At 29.2% G+C, this 24,350-nt stretch overlaps 2 protein-coding genes across 10 annotated transcripts in view; one reads left to right on the forward strand and one right to left on the reverse strand.

Moving 5' to 3' along the window:
- The first annotated feature begins 1,478 nt into the window (after positions 1-1,478).
- Positions 1,479-6,358, forward strand: LOC145932984 (protein RER1). Of its 2 annotated transcripts, none has more exons than XM_083032237.1 (6): positions 1,479-1,717; positions 2,437-2,520; positions 2,819-2,923; positions 3,004-3,100; positions 3,352-3,569; positions 3,917-6,358. In XM_083032237.1, exons 2-6 carry the CDS (start codon positions 2,446-2,448, stop codon positions 4,007-4,009), a joined length of 588 nt encoding a protein of 195 aa, XP_082888363.1. In that variant the 5' UTR covers positions 1,479-1,717; positions 2,437-2,445; the 3' UTR covers positions 4,010-6,358. The 2 variants fall into 2 exon arrangements, with proteins under 2 accessions (XP_082888363.1, XP_082888362.1); XM_083032236.1 differs by having other exon boundaries at positions 1,481-1,641.
- Positions 6,141-24,350, reverse strand: part of Dh44-r1 (Diuretic hormone 44 receptor 1) — a 69,138-nt gene continuing 50,928 nt past the window's right edge. For 3 of the 8 annotated variants that reach the window (XM_083032228.1, XM_083032229.1, XM_083032230.1), the window contains 9 exons: positions 15,921-16,107; positions 14,452-14,545; positions 12,613-12,706; positions 12,304-12,384; positions 11,313-11,401; positions 10,424-10,543; positions 9,620-9,805; positions 9,239-9,393; positions 6,141-8,984 (listed from right to left, as the gene is read on the reverse strand). In XM_083032228.1, the coding sequence (XP_082888354.1) occupies positions 8,840-8,984; positions 9,239-9,393; positions 9,620-9,805; positions 10,424-10,543; positions 11,313-11,401; positions 12,304-12,384; positions 12,613-12,706; positions 14,452-14,545; positions 15,921-16,107 (1,151 nt within the window). In that variant the 3' untranslated portion in view covers positions 6,141-8,839. Of the gene's footprint in view, positions 9,394-9,619; positions 9,806-10,423; positions 10,544-11,312; positions 11,402-12,303; positions 12,385-12,612; positions 12,707-14,451; positions 14,546-15,920; positions 16,108-24,350 lie in introns of all 8 variants that reach the window. The other 5 variants (XM_083032235.1, XM_083032231.1, XR_014424797.1 and 2 more) reach the window with 5 other exon arrangements.

Here is a 24,350-nt window from a genome sequence, read left to right on the forward strand (position 1 = left end):
CCTAATATTTTCTCTATTGTGAGCAGGGCCTAAGACAATTGAATTATTAGCGATAGCATGATTATACTTAACTGTATTCACGCATATTTAATAAATTGTACATATCAACGAATATAAAGCTGAAAAGTTTCTTGAAGCATTCACATTAGTCACCTCTTGACGATATCGTATTTTTAACCCTTACCCGTGTTTTTATCTAATCAAACGGAATTGCAATTTCCGCTAGTATAATTTTTTAAATGAAAACCAATCAACGAAAATTAAAATCGTCAAATCGGATTTGAAACGAAATTATAATAAGACAAATTTAATCATTTCTTTATTATTTATATAAGTAACTATATTTTTATATAATTAATTATTATTATATTTTATTTTATTTATTTTTATTCAAATTTATCAATTTTTATTTTAACAAGATAAAATAAAATTATTTTTGAAAAACGCAAAGAAGAGAAAAAAAATGTGTTACTTTATATTAAATTTTAAAATATTTTCAAGATAAAAATTTTGTGCGTACGATATAATACATATATATATACATATATTATTATAGTATAAAAAAAATCAATAAAATCGATTACAAAAAGTATTTTTATTATTTATTTGTAATTATTTTTTTGTAAAGCATTTTATACAAAAAAAATTTATGTGTGGTTAACACTTTTTAATTTAAAACTTCAAACTTCTACAACTCTACTTTTTTGAAAAAAATATAAAAATGTATTGTGCGGATACAAAAATAATATAAATCTATGAGGAAATTTATATATAGTTTTGCAACAATTAAAAAGTTCTATTATCGCTCTATCATCATCATATATATACCAGGTGTCCCATTTTAAAGGACTCACTCAAATATCTCAGTCCCCCTCGAAACCTTACAACTTTTGTAGGAAACATTTTTTGATTTAACGCAGTGTTTCTGAGATATTTGAGTGGGTCCTTTAAAATGGGACACCCGGTATAATCACCAAAAATCTTGAAATCATCATATTTTACACTCTACACGTAAATTCAAAAATTAATTTACAGAGACTAATCGTTGACTTACCGAAACACGGTTGACAAGATTAATCGATTCCCAAATGCGTAAATCTTCCCAAATCCTCTTGATAAGAGAAGGCGATTTTCCAGATTTTACATATGCAATTCGCGCAATTATCCAATACTTATTTAAATACCTTTCTCTAATCGCACGACGGACACAAAAGACTGTCGTCAACTTGTCGACGAGCGAGCGAGAATAAACGGCTCCGTTTGACGCCACGTTCACTTCGAAGCGCAAGATTCTTCGCTCCGATTGGTCCAAAAGAGTCCCTAGACTAGGGACTCTATCTCCCAAGTGAAAATGGCGTCGAACAAAATGCTCCCTATGAAAATAGGGTATAAACGCGTCCGCCAATAGCGACGCGTCCACGTCGCGATGACAGTTGCATGAGAACGAGCCTCGAAGCTCGAGCTTATCGGGAATCGTGACAGCGAAGGCGCCTTCCTCTCGCACTCGCACTCGCACGTATTCTTCACAGAGAACGTCTAATCATAGTAGTATGCCATTGATGTTGTGACGTGTATATATTTTTTTAAAACAATATATTCGGCGAGACGCGTGCGCTGCAAAAAACACGGCAAATATCGCAGGTAAAGGATCGCGCAACGTCAAACTCTTGCCGATAAATCGCCCCGATTCATCCTTCATCGGCACAAGTTTTGCGAGGTTAGGTTAGACTCTTAGCCTACCATGTTGCGCCAGAATGAACGATAAAATATCACCGCTTTTTCCCTCGTTTTTACGTAAAAATCGTATCGCTCAATTGCACGTCGGTGATAAAGAGTCCTCTTTCCTCTTCGACAGCCTGTTCAGCGCGATCGCATCAAATATTGCTTCTGCAATGTCACGATGAATTTGAATTCGCGTCAACTATATGATAATGAAACTCTTCCTATTTCTTGTGTCTCTCGCGGTTGAATTAATTATAATTAATTATTGATTAGAGATGATATACGATAAGCTTTCGATCGTAGATAATAAATTTCTGACATTGTTTTTTGTATAGTGGATTTCAAACAATTAGCGTTGTTAATGTACGAGCTTGGTGACCTTTGGAAAATTGTATTCAAACATTGTATGACTCACATATAAGAATGTTTAGATTATAATGTTTTTACAATGTTTTTAAAAGATTGATATTTCTTTTAAAGATAAGGTATACATGCTTTTGCAAGTTGAGGAATTTCTTTTCAGCTTAATCTTTTCTAAACGAGATAGATTGTTTATATATCATTTGCGTATGTTTATAACAATTTATAAATATCAATTTGTATATGATTAATTATTTTATACATTACACGATGTAATTAACATAAAGAGAATTGACTAATTACCTGCTTTAATTGATATAATCTGAAGTATAATCAAATTTTCTGTACTTGTAGTAAGAAAAAATGATGCAGGATGAAGACTTGGGTGGTTCTGCAAGACGGAATGTTGTCAGTCAAGGAATAACAAGAATATGCCAGGTTAATATAACGCAACTTATTACAATATTTAATACTTTATATAATTATCTCTACCTCTGTTATATTTTGTTTTATTTTTAAGTACAATGTACTATTATTATAAATTACTATAAACTATTATTATAAAGCGAAATTATAGACATTGATAAAGATTTATGATATACTTTTTAATTGTTTTCTACAATTTGTTGATCTATGCAGCAATGAATTTTATTAATCGCATTACACATGTCATATACTTTCTATATACTTGTGTGCATTATATAATCATCACATCGAAACATTTTCATTATTGCAGATATATCAAAGATATCTAGATGTATGGACACCCCATGTAATATCAAGATGGTTATTTGCCCTATTTCTATTAGTACTTTTTATTCTACGTGTATTTATCTCTCAAGTATGATATTTTTTATTATTAATTATGAGTTCTATTCTTTACAATTGTATTATAATACAGAGAAACTTTGATGTTTACAGGGATGGTATATTGTTACATACGCATTAGGAATTTATCATCTCAATTTATTCATAGCATTCCTTACTCCAAAAATTGATCCTGCGATGGATTTTGATGGTAAATGATTCGATATAATTCATATAATTACTTCACAAATTATATATAGAATTTAATTAAATCCAATTTGATTAGCAATAAGTAAAATCATATATTGAAATTAAAAATTGCAAATTAATCTTTTAGAAATTATATATTGTATATAAAATGGGAGATTATATAAAATAAAATTGAAGTTAAAACCTGAGTTTTACTTTAATTTGATAATTTAATTTAATTGAATTTTATTTTATTTTGAATAAAAATTGTAGATGGAGATGGCCCAGAGTTACCTACAAGATCGAATGAGGAGTTTAGGCCATTTATCAGAAGATTACCTGAATTTAAATTTTGGTACTCAGTAACAAAGTCCACAGTTGTTGCCATGATATGCACGCTATTCGATTGCTTTAACATCCCAGTATTCTGGCCAATACTTGTTATGTATTTCATAACGTTATTCTGTATCACAATGAAGCGGCAAATAAAGGTAAGGAAACGATAGTTATATAGTCTTTTTAGAAAATTTTTACATTTTTATTATTTTTAATTTTATTTTTCGTTATTTTTTAAAATATAGCAATCATTAAAAGACTATATATTTATAAAAGTTTGACATTATATTGTAAATTACAAAATAAGAATTTTGTACATATAGATTTGTAAAAAGACTCACATTTTAAGTTGAAAGTAAATAATTGGGCTTTTGCAAAATAATTTCCATTTCTGCAAATATAGTGAATAAATCCTCTTTTATTCAACTACATTTATTTGATCTTTATTTACTTTTTAATCACAAATATAATTTTGATTAACGCAATCTTTTTCTATTTGCAGCATATGATTAAATATAGATATTTGCCCTTCACTCATGGCAAACCGAAATATCAGAACCATGAAGATACCTCACGGTTGATATCCTCAAAATGAATAGAAGTAAAAATACTTTGTGCCTGTGCAGGCGCGTAAGCGTGTAGACTTCAATTTCTCCTAGTACAGCGCAAGGAACATTAATAAGAAAAGAGAGAAAGAACTGCAAGAAAAAAAAAGTTCTTTTTAACGCTATTAAAGAGGAAGGATATTGCCTTGAAAAATCGAGGAAGCGCATAACTCTTGATTATATAATATACGGTATAATAATTGAATTAATTATATCTTAATATATTTGTATAATAAAACTTGTACAAAGTATTGTTAGCTCTTATCTCATTAAAAAAAAAAAGAGAGGGACAAAATGCATAGCAATTGATATCGAATGCAGTTGTCAATGTAATACACTGTGGATGAATGTAAGAAATTCTTATACACATAAGATTTTTATTTATTTAAATTTGTTTCTTGTTTTCTAACTTTAGGGAGTATCGTTTCCTGACGTGTACATTCCAAGTGATTTCTTTATATCTTTAAGATAAGCAGCCATTTTTCTCAAGTTTTATTTAGATATCTAATCTATATTAGTGTCATCTTAATTGAGAAGCATTAGAACACAAAATATCCTGCCGTCCATTTCAAAGTTGTTAATATTGCATCATGAAGGAGAATTGAAATCATAAAATGCAAAATGTAAGTTCAATTTTTTACTCTTACATAAATTTGACTATTTATAATTTTTTCCCGATAAATCTTGGTGCTAAAAATAACCTATTATCAATTATATAGATAAGTATACAAAAATTAGCGATTTTTATGCTAACAAACCGATTTATCTTGACATTTGTATTAATTTCCAGAAGCCTTTTTTTTTATTTTAAGAGACTAGTTTTTTTCCCACAATGTTACACACACATTGCATATATTTAAAAGTATTAAAACGAAAACTAAAAAGTCATCAAAAAACCAATCTAGTTTCTAAATGTTAATAAAAGTAGATATACATGCTTTTTAATGTTAATATCAATAGAATCAAATTAATTATAATAATAATATTATGTAAAAAATTGTCTTGGTAAGTTTGATATATTTTAAAGAAATTTTATATTAATATTAAATGAAATCAGATCAAATATTTTTGGTTATTAGAAAAGATTGTGTGAAAACTGATCTAAAAATAAGAATAAAATTATACTATTACTATCACTGTATAAATTATTTAAATTTATACATATAATTAATATTTCTATTAAAAAAAAAAACTTTATTATCGTAAGATTTTTGTTGTTGGATTCGTATTGTTTTGTATTTTGTGGCTTCAGAATATCTCTATTTCTTTGTATTATAATTTAACATGAAAATATATTCGTATAATTTTTGAAATTTTCTTTTGGACGTTCACACAATAGTATAAATATACAGACAAATATATACAGTCAAACAATAATATGACGGCACGAAAAGCCCCGTTTATTAGGATACATGTAGTTATTTTATCCTCTCTACTCTAGCATACTATAATTATAACTTTTTCAAACACCGAATGTAGAAAGCATGCGTTTATCCGAAATGATATAATGGTATTTAAACGGGAATTATCTTTTTTAATCAATTTAAATTGTTTTTGAATTATTGTTTTCGAATTTATTCTGTAATAATTTGAATACTTTAAAATTATGCAAAAAATGTTTAGAAATATATGCTTTATTAAATGTTATTAAAGTAAAAATATTATTAAGCTATTGCAATATTTAAAATTATAGTCCCATGTTTCTAACTTAATGTGCATTAATAATATACTTGCATTATATTTTACTCGTATTTAGTATTCTAAGATTATAAAACCGAAGGATCGAATAATTATGTTTTATACACTGGTGCAATTTATGCTATAACAATTATGCACTTTATACACTGTGAGAGAAACGATGCTCGTAAAACTAAGGTTTATACAAAAAGAATTTTGGTACAAGAATTTTTATAAACGAATATATATGAAGCGATCGGATTTATTTCATTGTATATAGCGGAATACTTATACGCAAACTACTTGTTTTCAGACAACAATTACACACACTACAACTGTTAATGTACATGTGTAAAACTCCAGAATCAAGCACGTTCTTAAAAGTCGAATTTTATATATCAACATTTAAATATTACACTGTCCAAAGATATGTAGCGAAACGTGTAGTTGTATGAACGATAAGCCTTTTATTTTCGCAAATTTTTTATTTATGTATGACTATATATATTACTTATGTATGACTATATACGTATATGTATGTACATTTATGGCAAATGTTCTGCGGAGCTTAACCAAAATGTGTGTTGGCTTATTCTATATTTTATTGTATGAAAAATCGATTGATTTAAAATGTGCAAAAAAAATAAAATTCTTAATGATGACCAGGTACAGTTTTTCGTACATTTCACACTTTATAGAGTATGTCTACATTATAATCTCCTTTTGTTTTATATATTATGTTTTAAATATTATAATATCAGTTATATTATTATATAAGATTGTAGAGAAATAATTATTTTTATATATAAAAGAAATATCTCGTTTTGATGTTGTTTTTTGTTTTGATACGAATGTGTTAGGTGTACGCATTTTTCTCTTTACATGTTATATTTATAGGATATGACGAAAAAGATATTTAGGACATTTACTATTAGAAAGCGTGTAATATTCGTAAAACATATTTCATTCCATTTAGTGAATATTACAAGCCTTCGAATTTTTAAATTTGTTTTTCAACATCCTTTCTAAAACTAATTCTATGAAACATAATATAGTATTTTGTACAGACATTTTTTTACAATGTCACACACACACACACACACACATATATATATATATATGCTATTTTAATTTTTTAATTTAACAAATATAGAAAATTTTATTCTTTAAAGTTAAAAATATGAAAAATATATTTAACAACAAAATTTTCGTAACTGTTTTGCAATGTAACTTTGTATGTAAATATTACATATAACAACATTGAACAATAATATTTATATGTAACTATCTATGACAATATATATATACATTTGTACGTATCCATATATTTGAGAAAAACACAGATAAATGTGTTATAAATATAGATTTTCGTTTCCATTTTTTGTAATCTATAATCTATATAGATCTTTCTATATCTTATATGAATTTACAAAACTTTATAGATCTTTATAGATCGATAAAACTTTGTATTATATATATAATTTATATATTTATTTATATATATTTCTTATAGTAGAACGCCAAATTATTCGCAAACGATACAATAACAAATGTATTCTCTTCCATTTGTTCGGATAATCGATATTTTATTAAATAACTTAACGATAACATATATTTACTTATCTATAATGAGAAATTTTGCTTTTTCTCGCAAATTAAAGGAGACAATTAATTGGTTTTTACTAATATGAGTATACTATTGCCTATTATGGGGTCTACACGTCTCTTAATTTTATAAAATATTAGAAAACATATCTTACATATTAACTTATGATTGCAACCCGGATGAATGTTGATGATAGCCATTGAGTGAGAGACAGCCACTGAACGCTAAGTGAGAGACAGTAATAAAGAAATAACGAACATCTCTGATTGTGAGTAGAATAATGACTCTGATCGAATTCCAATTAATTTAATCGACGCTCAAGTGATATTCACAGTATTTCGGTAACATATACGGATAGAATTATTAATTTTTTTTTTTAATTATTTGATATATATGGAAAGAAAGATTAAATAAGAAACGACAAATCATATACATATATAGATAGAAATTTTGTCATAGACCATTTTGCCGATTGAATTAATGAATGGCTAATTACATTGATTGAAGTTTGGTCAAGGTAGTTTATCCTTACTCTTTGTTTCTACTGTATTCGCTTTGTGTTCAGTGGTGTGCAATATTCATTCAATCTTTATTTACAATTACGATAATATGATGAATTATTATGTAATCATATGATGTAATATGATAATAATAATTGGAATAGTATAGATATAAAATATCTACTATTTAAAATTAAATTCTATAAAATAAATTTTTGTCGACTCTTCTTAATTTATCTATTTTTTCAGAATTATATAATTTGAGATTCTCTCTGAGAGATTATGTATATCTGTACAATTTCTTTTCTGCAGCCGCTTTGTATATGTGTATTATTATTGTGTATTGTGACGTCAGAATAAGTTATGTCATTTTTTTTCTTTACTATACATCAAAATAAATTAGTTTTTGCACGTAACTATTCGTTTGATATTATGTGTAGATTACTAAATACATTCGGAACTTCTTTTTTAATTTTTTTCTCATTAATAAATAAAGATAAAATTCTTTCAATCTAAATATATTTTACATTTCTAATTGCAAATGAAAGATTTATTATTATTATTAACTTATATAAATAGAAAACAATGTTTTCGGTACATTTTATAAATCTATTCTACATTATTAATATCGAATATAATAATATATACGAAAAAATTAATTTTATTTTGATTTATAGGACAAATATAAAATTCACACAACTTCTCTCGCTTTCGTCCAAAATTACGGCTGCAATGAAAAGCTAGAAGTCTTAATAATAGTACGAAAATATGGTGGAAATTTGTCTTTCAAACAGATTCAGTATCATTGCCGGTGAATAACATTCGTTATTACTGCATTCCTCATCTTGGAATGAGCCTATATATGCTTGAAAATCTCAAAAAAAAAAAAAAAATGCGACCACTTTTTCACAAATACAGAGCATTCTTCGCACAATTGCGCGCTATTCGTGAAAAATACAATCTACAATTTGCTGCGATGTAACGCGACAAGACTCGTCCCACATTGTGTGGAATTCCTCTCGCGAATCTCTCTCGTTTCATTCGTTGAGGTCCTCCGAAATAACATTCTTGGACTTATCGAGGAACGTCGTGGTGGAATTCGGGCCTATCATTGTCGTAGTGGTGGTTTCGCTTACCGTGGATTCCCGCTTTTGGTACGGATTTGACGGTTGACAGTACAACCTGCGCCGTGGATGAAAGAAAAGAACTGTGTCGTGTAAAAATCTAATCCCCCGTACAAAATAAGCAAATCGACAAACTGCTAGGATTATATTTATTCCTACCAGTTTGAAGAGTTATAATTTTTTTTCAAAATTAAACTGCGCTTTTACTGTGTCCAGAGATTATCGCATATTGCATGTAAAAAAAAAAGATCAGTTTCATTAATCCTCTCTGAAACGTATTACGTTTCTCGTCGAGATACGTGAAACGAGTACCTTATGCTCTCCGTTCTTGAACGCGGCGACCAATTGTTATAGTATCTCCGGTGATTGCCGAGATTTCGCGCGGTGCTCCATCGTGAGAAATGATGCCTGACTGCATTCTGCACTTCCGTATTGAGGAAACAGTAAAACAACGCGACAAAGAATCCCTGGAAAGAAAAAAAATTAATTATTAATATATTATTCAAAATATATTTTGAGTAATTAAAAAAAAATCAATAACATCATCAATAATATCAATCATAATCAAGTGAAGGCAAATTTTCTTTAATAATCTAATAGAATCGAGAAAAAATGCTCGACTTGAATTAATTTTTCGATTCAAATTGTATGCGCTTAAATTTTAATAGTTTACACATGTTATTGGCTCTTCACCTGCGAAGAAAGCAGCACCGCTCGTGCATAGGAGAATACATTTGCCACCTGACCTTCGGTGGGTCCCGCTATGACCAGCACGTACGTCACTCCTAGAAGTGGTATTAACACCAAGAGAGCTTTACTGGCTTTCCGATATTGCTGCGTCTCCATGTTATTGGCGGACCATAGCTTCGTTATCAACACCTATACAGTACACGGATATTTGCATTCGCATAAGTACAACAAAAGGGTCTACCGTATTTACGCGAATATAAATTTTTCTATTCTCCTTTCATCATTTGAATAAAAAATGCTTGCTTTCTCCCTCGCTTGCATTTACGCTTTATGGGCCAAAGTTACGACTGAAAGTTTCAACGCGCGTTGGATGAAAGAGAGACAATTTATCGCCGGATACACGAGAACGAACACATTGGCCACTTTATCGTGCTTCTCGGTGAGAAATCACCGATTGAATTAAATTGGAATCGTTATCCTACGCCGTTTAATTCGCCCGCAATCGAATAATATTTGTGAAAAGTTTCTTTTAATCGAAAATAATTTCGAAACAAATGGTTTTCAATGTCCATATTTCCTAATTATCGATACGATTTGAGATATCTCTCTTTGGTTTATTATTGATAAAAAAAATTCGCACATTTTATAGGACTGCGCTGATAATAAGAGTGTAAGAATGAAAAATAAAATATAAAATAATGATAAATATTATGTAAATAATACGGGAGAAAATAATTTTGCTATAAATAAATGATTGATCATGAACAGAGCACTCCAGCGTTAGTTTCAGCGACGAGATGCACTCACCCGCATAATCATGAAAAGAAACACCATATTCACTGCGAGAACTGTTATAGCGGGCGCTTGGTAAAACCAGTCGTAGGGATGTGGTATCATCCAGGGACAGTGCCTCCAAAGCGCGACGTCCTGTCAGGAAGGATTATCGTGTCCTAATTAATTAACGCTGAGTATTATAACATCAATAGATGTTCCCGTAACTAGGGATCAACGCACACGCGAAGCTTCATACATAAATAACATACACTGCATCGCGTCTGAATATTATATTGTATATTGATCAATATATAATAATATTAATATTGATCAATGTATATTATATATTTATTTTTCATAGATTTTAGTGAATTATTTAGCAATTCACAAGACTTTTCTAATATTATCTATATATATTAAATATATTTATAATTAATTTTTTAATTACAAACATTTGTTGAAGTAAATTTTACTTGAAATTAAAGACTTAAAGCCATCTATTTTCGTGTATCCTCACTTTCTTTAATCGCTTTTATAACTTAAAGACCACAAATCCCCTTCGAAAAAAAATTACACGCGAGCCAATAAAAAAACTTTCTCGCGCGCGAGAGATAAAAAAATAAACGACCTTGTCAAACATCCGAAACATACGTGCTCAATGATGTATATCGATATGAAATCATCCCGGCCACGTGGATGTTACACCCTTTCCCTCTCCGCCCACATGTGTCTCATCCTTGTCACGTACTTGGACGTGGCGTTAATAAGCAACGTGGCTGAAATTTTGATCGGTACTTTCGGCGCCATCCGTTATCGGTTCACGTCGCTTATCGGGAAATGAAAGATTTCGACGCGCAACGAGACGGAAATTCGCTATCGGAGATTCGTATGTCGGAGACGAAGTCTTGATTTATATTCATACCTGATTAGCCTGATTCATCACGTGGTTCATGACTTTTTGATTCAACGATTTGGCGATTCCCCACATCGCTATCACGAGGATCGGAACACCTGAAAAAAAATTATGTATTTTTAATTTATTATTATCTATTTATTAGAACAAGTGTTATGTAAGATAAATCACGAAATAAAGGTAGGAAAAATATCCCATTTTTTTCGCAACTCTTTTCTTTGCCCAATCAAAATAATAATTTATATAAAGCTATATTTGAATTAAAATAAATAGTCTGTATTTCTTAAATACAAACAGAATTAAAGGGCTTCTTTTTGAGCAAGAAAAGCTGGAAAGTTTAACACGTGTCAAATGTGCTATTTTCAAGCAACATTGTGATGGTTTCGGCTAAATATTGTCCTTCATAATCGATTCTTGTTTATTTGTCTGTCGAAGTAGCCATCTGTAGAGGATTGTAACACTTAATTAACTTATTTTTAGGACCCAATGCAATTTAGCAGAGAGAGCAAGTACAACATCGTCTCTAATTGTTAACATATATTAATAATATATCTGTACAGAGTTAAAGTATATTAAGTCCATTCATTATAATTTTACATAGAATTTTAATTGTTATTTTAATAATTCCTATGATATACATGTCTGTACATCAGAATTAAAGTCCATTTTTGTCAGATACGATTTTATTCGATCGACGTATTAAATTTTAATCTGACAAAAAATGATATGACTTTAGCTCTGATGTACAGATATAATACATAGAAATCGAGAAATCTAGTATTAAAAGAAAATCTGCAAAATATCTATTTAAAATAGATATATACATTTTATATATGTTTTTATATTTATATGAAAATTATACATTTATATAATTAAATTTCATTTTTATCAAATAAAATTTTGCAATAAAGCTTTCTTTGCTCGCAAAAATCTTATCGTGCGATTAATGCCGATCAAATGCAAATTTGAAAGCAAATTATAAGTGTGTTTAATCACTCACCCCAGCCGATCACTAGCCAGAGCCTTAACTTGATGTTGTCGCCGGTGAATGTTTTCACGACTAACAGATATAGATACAGACCTGTACAGAACATAAAGTACACTAGTTAAAAAAATATATCGCGTTATTTCTCTCGTTTATATATATTTTTTCAAGCCAATAATTTTTTTTTTGAGATACATACAAATGACACTTGCGTTATTTTGTTTTTCGTGTTTAATCAAAACAATAAATATAAAATATTGACCTTGCCAAATACAACATGTATAATATTTGCAATAATATTTGTATAATATTTGTTACACTCACCCTCGACGAACATCCAGAAAAAGTTCGTCAAGTGAAAGTAGTGAACAAGCGAGAAGAGCATCACACAAGTCGGTATATTCGATTGCATGGACACCTAGAAGTTGTGTAAAAATAGAATAACGAATGCTTAAACAGATAATTTTATTCTATAAATTTTTAATTGCTAGTTCACGAGGGAATTGTTTCGAAATTTCATCCATTTTTCATCAATTTTTGTTCGGAATATTTCGCTCTTCATGTACGTCAGCCTCTCCTTTAAATAATTTTTGATAATGCAATAATAAAACTCGCGGAAACTGCACACTTAGTTATGAGTTATAAATGTAGTAGTGTTCGAGGTTTATAATATATTGACGCTGGTTCGCTGCTTTTAATTCACGTAACTTTGCGTAATTTTTTACTAGACTGGACGTTTAAAAGAATTAAAAAGTCTCTTAATTTAATTATAATTTTTCACATTAAATATGCTCTTCAAATGAAATTACCTGACATTGTTTTTTTATCATTTTAATCGAAAATAAAATTGACGAACGTTTAATTATTTTTCTCCCTCTCCCCCCCCTGTTTTTCTTTGAATAATATAATAATTCTCAAAGCTGCATTGAAAGTATGCACGTAAAAATCACTGGAAATCTGTTATTATTATAATTTCTATGTGCATATTCAAAGAGTGCTACCGGAAAGCATGTCGTCGACGTAATTAATTTTTCGGCGTTTGTTCCGGCCCGCAAAAAGATTTCGCGAGATGGGAGCGGAAACGCATTACAGAATTCAACCCGCAGCTGCTGGATATCATATAAAGAAGAGCGCAGGCGGCGGGGATATTAACTGCAACATTTGTCAGTGACATACGCAGCGAATTGATCCGACAGGTGAAAAAGAAACCTCTTTGTCATCTCTCTCAGCAAATCATTAATAAGAAATAAAGCGACCACATCTTTCCTTTTCATTCCCCCTCTGTTTTCCACTCTTATATTGTTAATGTCGAAAGATCAAACTGCGATTGTTAGAATAGAAGAGATAAATGTAAAAAAAGAGATGCGCAAAGAGGTGATATTTAGCGAGATAAATCAAAATGGTGAATCAGGAAACTGTTAAAACTTTGCAAACAAGTATGACATGTTAAATCAATTAATTTGTTATTTTATCGCATATTTGTGCACCAAAATATTCGAGAAAAATAAACAATGTTTTCCACACAATGCTCGAGAATAATTTCTACAACGTTTATTTTTCTCTCTCTCCCTTTTCCTCCCTCGCTGTTCGCTATCGCTCTTTAAACCAATTTTGGCAGTCAAAGCGCTTAATGGAATTAATATTACAACATGATTGATCAGAAGCAGCGCTTCATTAAATTTAAAATAATTTTGTACAACGCAACCGTCATATACTAAAATTATCATTGTAATGAAAATTTAAATTGAAAAAGAGACATTTAAAAACCGAAGTCGGTGTAGCATGTTAAATCCGTCCGACTATTTATGATTCGAGAACTCGTGAAGAGCGTTTCGTTTAATTAACATTTTACGTCGAATAAACAAAGATTTGCAATGGAAATACGAGTTTAATAATAAAATTCCGTTAATAATGTATTAAAGTACATGTTTACGATATTCAACATTTTAACAAAGATATACTATATAAAATGCTATTTCAACATGCATGAAGATTTGTGTAATATAGAAAAATATTAAAGCATTATATTTATAATTTATATAAAAGGTTGTAAATGTATTATGGGAAATTAAAATCAAATGATTTTACAACAATATATACAATATGTTTTTAAATATAACTCGTTAATATAATAAAAATGATAAAAAAATATTATTCCTTTACCTGCATCACAGTAGTTAGAATCCACGTCAAGTCAGCCATGATATATGTGAACATTAGATTTGTGTGTATGTTGTTTCTAAGACACCGTAACTCTCTGCAAGAAGAGAAAAATATGAATCAAAGAAACTGAAAAAATAATTTTCATCAATCAATCAGCTTTTGAATAAATATTTAATAAATATTTAAAATAATATTATTATAAAAAAAAATTCAAAGAAGCGCATATTTTTACACTTTCGAAACGAATAATTTCTGGACAAAAATTATTTTTGTTCAAATAATTGTCATGTTTGTTTAATATATTATGTGATAATACAATATTAAATTGTATCGATATATATAGTGTATAGTTTGAATTACTTCGAACATATAATTAAAAGTTTCAAAGGAAATATATTAATTAAAGATTTTTTTAGACATTTAAGATTTTTTCAAGACTTTCATAATTATTTTCAAGAAATTTTGAATTTACATAATAATTCGAGAAACAATTTTAAATTTTTACCATATATTTATTATATTGGAAATAATTAGATTATATGCGTTTTAAATTCATCACTATAATTGGATTTAATAATTGGATACATTAATTTTATAATATATATACAATCGATTTAATCTGAGTTTGAAAAAATTTTATCCATCTAAGCTCTTTTGTTTTGATGTAAGAAACTTTTTTTCTAAAGTTGTTTTTCTGATCTTGCTGACTATCGGAAAAGTTAAATCAGTTTAACTTTATTTAAACTTGTATCATCTTTGGCGCAGCAATTTTTAACGTATGTCAGGTCGAGCGGAGCACTCGATTAAATTGAAGACAAAATTGGATACACTACAAAATGCTGAGACATTAAAATGATTGGTTATAACTAATAGTTTACACGGCAAATATTTGTAATTTATAATACTTTGTGTTCGCATCTTATTATGCAAAACGCTTGAAAATTAATGAAATTAAAGATTCTATTTGGAATATTTTCGTGATGTGCGCAGCTAACATCTAGATTACTAGCGATGGTTTGCCTGGAGCGATCTCAATTCTGGAAACAAACCGAACCGAGAATTCCGCACCATTTCAACAGAATTAGAATTGCCGGTAGTGAAATTCTGCTTCCGCCATTCGCTCCGAGATCTCGCATCATAAGCACCTCATCGGAAGCAACGAGATGCAACAAGTCGAAAATCTAAAGCGCAGAATTGTCTGTTTAAAACTCCGACTTTGAGCAAAATTACATCCAATATTCACACATAATATTCTTTTTCTCTCGTTCCAGCTTTCTCTCTTGTCTCTTATCATTATTCGGCATAAAATTATAAATATGAAAAGAACGCTGTCGAAAATATTTATGACCGCAATAAATTTCAATAATGATAAATTAGACATTGAAAATAAATTTTCTTCATTGTGACATCAGAAAAGCCTGCAAAGAAAAATCCGAAAATTTCAAGTTCCGGGTTGACATTTCACTTACTTGTAATAGATGAATATGCAGACCGCAACCACTAAAGTGAATAAGGACAAGCCGTAGCCGATGAAATATAACGTGGTGGTTATTTCTACCCCAAGCTCGATCGCCGGCTGTCGCACGTCGCGGCACAGAGAGTAGTTGGAGTAACTGTCCCATGTCCCGTTGGGCCAACACCACCGACTGGCGTTTTCTGTGGAAAAACGTCAGGTTTCTCTCAATAAGTAAGATGTACCGACAAAATAAAAAAAGATTTTATCAGACAAAGATCTATAGTGTTTTAGGGCACCTATTTCTCTCGAATATTGTTTTCTTGAAATGCATACTTAATAAGTCCTTTTAATAGATATTCTTAATGAATAAAGATATTTCTCCATCTTTATTTTTGCTTTTTGGAATATTCTCTTAAGGCTCCTGGTACCTTGCCGACCATGTCGGAATCGTGACGTCAGAGGCGAGAAAGTACACGCTATTTTTTTTTAGATGCCATTTCTAAATAAAAACATATTTGCATAAAATAACACTTAAGATCTCTTTAATACACTTCTAAAAAACGCCGAAAACTATCCTTTTCCCTTTATAATCAATCAACAGCTGTAAAATGTAATATTATGAGGCCCAGTCCTTCTGGTCTTTGCACATGCGCAGTCATTCCGCATGTCAAAGCCTGATATCTCGATCATTTTAGGGTTGTTGATTGACTGTCAAGGGAAAAGAATAATTTTCGGCGTTTTTTAGAAGTGTATTAAAGAGATCTTAAGTGTTATTTTATGCAAATATGTTTTTATTTAGAAATGGCATCTAAAAAAAAATAGCGTGTGTTTTCTCGCCTCTGACGTCACGATTCCAATATGGCCGCGGTGAGCACCCAGGAGCCTTAAATTGAGTATACATTCTTAATTGTTTTTTGCAACTTCAGCGCCGCAATAAATAAATATAATAAATTAATAATAAATTTAAAATAAATTAATAAAATTATTAAAATTACTTAAATTTATAATAAATTTATAAGTTTACCAATTAATATTAAAAATAGTAATATAATAAAAAAAAAATGTGTATTTAACTATGTCAAATACATAAAAAATATTCAATTATATGTGTAAACATTTAAATATACTTGCAATAAATAACAAATGTCCATTTGTAAGACTGTTTTTTGTTTATCACGATTAATAATTTCAATAATACACTGATAAAAAAATCTCATTAAGTAATATATTCTTGCATGTTAAGAATATCTCTTTAGAGAGTTTTCCTCTTAAATTAAAGGGAATAATCCTTTTGGCGGCTATTTTAGTGAAAGATATTATAAAGATAAGTGACATATACTTAAGATGAGAATACAATTTTTTCGGTGTGTGTATAATATTGATTAGCATGATTATGATCATTACATTTGTGATATAAACCTATAATTATACACGCTAAAAGATATTCTCTATTTAAAAATAATTTGATGACAGGAAATAGAAGGAAGCAAATATATTCCAAAAGGTATATATTTGTCATTAATATTTTCGAAAATATTTATCTGTCACTCTTTATACGCCTCATCCTATGTATACGTATATACAACCATTAATACATCATGTATTATGTAATACATTATGTATGAGTGTTAGAATGTATGAGGTGATGTTCTTTTACGTGATATTTAATTCTCTCAGATATATATCTTGCGAAATACGAAAACATGCGTCGATGCTTAAGAATAATAAAATCAATCTCGCGATCGATTGTTGAAAAAACAATATTTTTTGTCGCAAAACATTCGATATTATTTTTTTGACAGACTTGACACACGACGAGTCGTCTATTATTTAAACACAAATATTCGGATGCACGTGTACGTTGGCAAGATTTCATCCCGCGATTTCCAACATTCCCGGCAATTTTTCACGCAGCACCGCTGGACCGAGATGCGGATATCGCTTACGTTGCGTTATTCACGACCACAAAGAAAAACGTTGAACAAATCGATACGCGCGGAGAGATCGTCCGGATGCTGCAGCAACAGCAGCAGCAGCAGTAATACTGTTAATGTGTATTAATAGCTTTCTTTATCTGAGTGCAATTAGAAATTGACAATTAATGGCTATATAGTGACGTTTCTGTGCTTGAGAAGATCACCGAAAGATTGATTGCTAAATAAAACTTATAAAAATATCTGGATATATATCATCTCATGTATTAATTAATGATAATTAATGATCAACTCGAACATGCTTCATTTTTTCCTTTTTAATAACAATATTGAATATTTATTTAATATAATTAAATCTTATCTATTTAATTCTTTTTTTTTTATTATAAAAAGCTATAAAAATTAATTCTTCTGTTTTGCAAAAAGAGCTGTCTTTATAAAATTCTACCTTTTTACGATAGGTACAAATAATTTTTAATTTATCTTGGCAATCTTTAACACAAATATTGAATGTTCCATATCATTATATTTAAAATTTAAACGGACACATAGTAAATTTTGCGTCATATAAATTATAAAAAATTTGATTTGTGAGATCATCGTAACGTAATTATCGTATGTGTAAAGCAGTAAAAGATGTTAATTAAGAAAGATTTCAGATGCTTTTTCACTCACGCGTGCAAATTGATCGGTTAGGCAATTGATTATCGAGCAACGCGATGGTGCGATGAGATAAACGAATTATCTTGCTCCATTTATTCGTGATCGATTATTGGAGAGTTCCTCGCCTGTTTTATGATCTTTTTCTTACCAACCATAATAACTTACAGAATATTGATTTGAACGAAACATACATTGAAATTAAATGAAACGTAACGTGTGTGTATAAAACCCTACTGATATATTAGTCTCTTCTCTTTGAACAATAATTTTATTTTTCCGGAAAATTTTAATATATTTCTGAAAGTGTTATCTCTGTGCGTACATGTATGTGTGAGTGAGATAATAAGTCAAATAATTGTAAACAAATTATTTATCGTGATAAAATTGTTTTATTTATAATAAAATTTTTGTTTTAAAATTAAAGGACGGTGATTTAACAGATTAAAATTTAAATAAAGCAAAGATTATGTATGAAGTCATATAATAGAATTCTAAATTCAAAGCATGACCTCTGACTGTGATACCTTCATCATTATTAATGGCAGATCGGCGGCGTCTTGTCTCAAAATAATGATCGTCAATTCGTAAAGACGCTTTGTTTTAAGAAAGTTCGTAAAACTTGTTAGCGCGCTTATTTATTGCGTAAAGTTGCTCAAACAATAACGAATGACGCGAGATCCAAAATGCGTCAGGAAGTTTCGTAATTATTCTTGGAAATTAACGATACACACTGCAAGTCCTTATAATGAGAACTATTAATTTGCAATAAGAGGGAACTACGTCCATCATGGTTTTAATTAATATGATATTATGATAATATTAATACGCTATGAAAGAAATTGCTATCAAAGAAATATATAAAATAAAACAATATGTATGCAAAATTAATAATTAGTATATTAGTATATGTCTGAAATGTGTAATTATTAATTTTTCGGAATATAAAACATATAAAATATCTTAGAGAAAAAAAAACTATTTGTTTTTTAAAGAACGCCAAGTCCACGCCGGTCGAAAAAACTGTCGTATATAAAAGTGTTTCTTTAATGTAAATTTTGCCCGTCTAAAAAAAATAGTAAACAAAGCAGTGTTACTTCATTGTATATATTATTACTTTATTATTATTACATTAATATTATCATTATTAAGATTTTTAAAAATAATTTTACCTTTGTTAAGCATATAAAAAAAAAATAATTCAAGAATTTTTCATTTTGAGATTAACTCTCATCAAGAACTCATCAGGAGCTATGTAATTTATGGAAGTAAATTGCGGAACACTTTCTCTCTCTGTATATGTGTTTGTATGTGATGCATATCAATATTATACACTACACATTTTGAATATCATCCTTATTAAGGGGATAAGATAAATAAGATATATTTTTTTTCAATTATTCTTTTATATGTAATTCACAAGTGATATCGTTTAAAATATCACATTTGTGAAAAAATTATTATACAATATTACACAAATATATTTTTATTAAAATGTAATATTTATTAAAATTTAATTCATCTTATTAAAAAAAAAAAATAAAATAAAAATATATCTAAACTACAAAAATCATTGATTCCTTTTGTCATGCTGTGTTAAAACGACACGATCTTGAAAGCTTTTTCAACAAGACGAAAAAATTCCGAATTTTTTCGATACGCTCTATATTTGCTGAAAAGTCCATTGTAATCGAAATAACCATCGAGATTTCATTTCAATCTAGAGCACGTGCACTGTACTCGAGTTTCACGATCATTTGACATATAATTTTCTTCTATTAATATTCAGGTATTGTATTCAGATTATAAGAGCATCGAATAAATTCTAGTGATGTATATATTTTTTAACAAATATAAGAAAGAAATTATCTTATTTTCTCTGTCACAAGATTTGATTAATAATTATATTCATAAACATGTCATCAATCATAAATTATTATAGATATTTTATAATGAGAGACAGACACTTCCTCTTCTCCCCCCCCCTCTCTCTTTCTAATTCTTTCTTTGTTTTTCTATGTACCTTCCATTCAAGTTTTAATCTGCTTTAATTAATTTAAATATTTTAAACAATCCCATTAAACACTTATTTATTATAAACAAATAACTTCTGCAGAAAAAAATTGATAACTTAAGGCTCCTGGGTGCTCACCGCGGCCATATTGGAATCGTGACGTCAGAGGCGAGAAAACACACGCTATTTTTTTTTAGATGCCATTTCTAAATAAAAACATATTTGCATAAAATAACACTTAAGATCTCTTTAATACACTTCTAAAAAACGTCGAAAACTATTCTTTTCCCTTGACAGTCAATCAACAACCGTAAAATGATCGAGATATCAGACTTTGACATGCGGAATGACTGCGCATGTGCAAAGACCAGAAGGACTGGGCCTCATAATATTACATTTTACAGCTGTTGATTGATTATAAAGGGAAAAGGATTGTTTTCGGCGTTTTTTAGAAGTGTATTAAAGAGATCTTAAGTGTTATTTTATGCAAATATGTTTTTATTTAGAAATGGGATCTAAAAAAAATAGCGTGTGTTTTCTCGCCTCTGACGTCACGATTCCGACATGGTGGGCAAGGTACCAGGAGCCTTAAATAAATAGCAAGCGTACAGATAAATATACATGCAATCAGTGTTGTGCTTAGATGATTTTGAAAATTAGCTAGATAAAGATGAGATAAAAATATGTAAATTCATCTTAGATAAGATGAAGATGATTTTGTTTTAAATATATCTAGATAAAAGATAAAATTATATGACGATTCATCTAGATAACTTCCAGATAATATTATTTTTAAAATCGGTTATGTAAACAGTTAAAAAATGTAAATAAATAAAAATGTAATGTAAAATAAAAAAATGGAAATTATAAAAGAGATATAAAAATATTTTCAGTTTTTTATTTATAAATTTTTATCGCTTACTACTCAAGTTCTACTATACTTAAAATATTTTCATGTGCTATGAAACTCTAAATCAAATTATCTGAATATTATTTTAGATCATTTAGTAAAGATAACACTTTTTTTTATCTATAAGATGCAGATATAGATAATACATTTTTTAATTATCTATATAAAGATAAGATAACGCCAAAATTTCATCTAGATGATCATCTATATAATTTTATTTAGATAACAGCAAACACTGCATGCAATAGAGCGAGACTATAGGTAGAGAATAAACCCGGTGTAATAATTAGACGTTGTACCGGTAATGGCTGCAATTACGAGCGCACAACAGTTAGTACCCTAAGGATACAACAGAGAAACTCTCTATATATTGTGAGTAATAACTGTGATTGTTTTGCAGTAATTGAATATGTGCCTGCATCGATATTGGGTGACCAACTCACGTAGCTGAGCACGATAGAATCATTATTTACAATTTATAAAGTTTAGAAAGAGAGAAAGATGGCGCAAACATTTTTAATACATATCTAAAGACGTGTAAATAAATACGCGAATCACATTCGTTTATTTAACAGCAATTTCTAATATAAATATATAATACTTTTAAGAAGAAAAATATTATCTAAATAAATTATTTAACCGTAATAATTATTGAACGCGCGAATAATAATTAAATTGTAAAAATTTTATTGGTATTTCGGCTGAATTAAATATGCAAGAGAATGATTATTACTCGTATATAAGGATCATGAATACGGTCGCGTCTATTTTTAATCTATTCGCGAATGGATAGTCGCTAATTTTTCATCGATGATAAAAAACCTGCTAATGTAAACACATACATATATACATGACGTCATGATGGCCTTTACTATGTTTAAACGACTTCTTTCCTGCTTATTTCCCAGGAGCACGTATACGAACTTGCCAATTTATTTTGCATTTATAATCGACGGCATCTAACGTTTGCATATATGCACTGGAATACACTTGTGAGAAATATTTAACAGATGTTGAATAATAATCAATAATTCATATCATACACGAATGAATCAAAGCAGACGCTGTTGCTCGTCTTTATAATCAAGTATAAATGCTTTAAAAGAGTGTTCGATAAATCACGAGGAGATGATTTCACGTCAGAAAAACGAATAAAAAATTTCATGTTCTTCTTATCGATATATCGCGTGATTTTTGAAAACAAAATTATTTTGAATTGTTCGATAATTTTTAAATTATTCGATAAATTATTAGATAATTTAATATATTAATTTAAAGATATATCTTAATATTTTTTTATTTAAAATTTACGTGATTGCATTTTTTGATTTACAATAAAAAATCTTTCAAACTTATTCGAGAATATTTATCAAAAAGAGAAAAGAAATAATTAATTTTCCCATGTCTCCAAAATTGTTTTTCTCTTAAATAAATCTTTAAATAAAAAAAAATGTTATTCATCTTTTCGACTTTATATTTGCGTATAGAATCATGCTCTTTTCATAAAATTATACAAGATATTCCGTATATTGTTCGAAACAAAATTTAATAAACTCGAAATTATTATATAATAACATTAATAACTATACATAATTATATTATATATGCATATAATGTTAATTTATAAAATTTTAAAATTTATAATAATAAATATAATATAAATATATAAGTATACTGATATAATCAGATTAATGTGACATAATGTCAATATGTAAATGAATACTAGGAAAAATATTTTTTCCCCTTGATTGGGCATACAATTTCGATAGAGGGATTATCGATCAGAGGGGGATAATTGAACTTGCGCGAAGTAATATAAGTGAGTTTCTCGCGTGGTTCTCTGTCATACGTTCCGATGTGCCATTAGCCACGCCCGCGATTTAATTACAATCTCATTAATAGCACACGCGCGCGCGCGCGAAAGCGCTACAGGTTGATATATCCGCTCGTCTCTCATTCTCGCTTCTCGTATATTCGTCTTGCTAATAAATATCGACACATTCCTTTCAGAATGCTCTTCTGTGGTAATGCGATACTTCGACGACGCTGAAATTCGATTAAACGTCCGTCGCTTCAACTTCTAATCAGCGAACCATCCCGCCCCCTCTTCCACGCCTTTTTCATCTATTCTACAGGATGTCCCTGTTACACGTCCGTTTAAATAACAGATTCTTCGATAAAGTTCGATTCCTTTTTCTCCTTAATGAATATATCGAGGTATCAGTAGCTCTCAAATTAAAAGAGATTTAAAAAAAATATAGTAAAGAATTGTATTGCTCGAATAATTAATAAGTAAATAAAAATCTCACTTTAACAGATTTTTAATTTACTTGCAAAGATATATAATATGTTGAAAATTGAAAAATTGCGATTTTAAGTGACTTTTCTTGACACCTTGTTTAAATAACAGATTCTTCGATAAAGTTGGATTCCTTTTTCTCCTTAATGAATATATCGAGATATCAATAGTTCTCAAATTAAAAGAGATTTAAGGCTCCTGGTACCTTGTCCACCATGTCGGAATCGTGACGTCGGAGGCGAGAAAACACACGCTAAAAATTTTTAGATGCCATTTCTAAATAAAAACATATTTGCATAAAATAACACTTAAGATCTCTTTAATACACTTCTAAAAAATGCCGAAAACTATCCTTTTCCCTTTATAATCAATCAACAGCTGTAAAATGTAATATTACGAGGCCCAGTCCGTCTAGTCTTTGCACATGCGCAGTCATTCCGCATGTCAAAGTCTGATATCTCGATCATTTTACGGTTGTTGATTGATTGTCAAGGGAAAAGAATAGTTTTCGGCGTTTTTTAGAAGTGTATTAAAGAGATCTTAAGTGTTATTTTATGCAAATATGTTTTTATTTAGAAATATGGCATCTAAGAAATTTCAACGTGTTATTTCTCGCCTCTGACGTC

Source organism: Prenolepis imparis, unplaced genomic scaffold (genome assembly GCF_030444845.1).
Source record: "Prenolepis imparis isolate NDT839.2.m4 unplaced genomic scaffold, iyPreImpa1.0 SCAF_2, whole genome shotgun sequence".
Taxonomy (NCBI): Eukaryota; Metazoa; Arthropoda; class Insecta; order Hymenoptera; family Formicidae; genus Prenolepis; species Prenolepis imparis.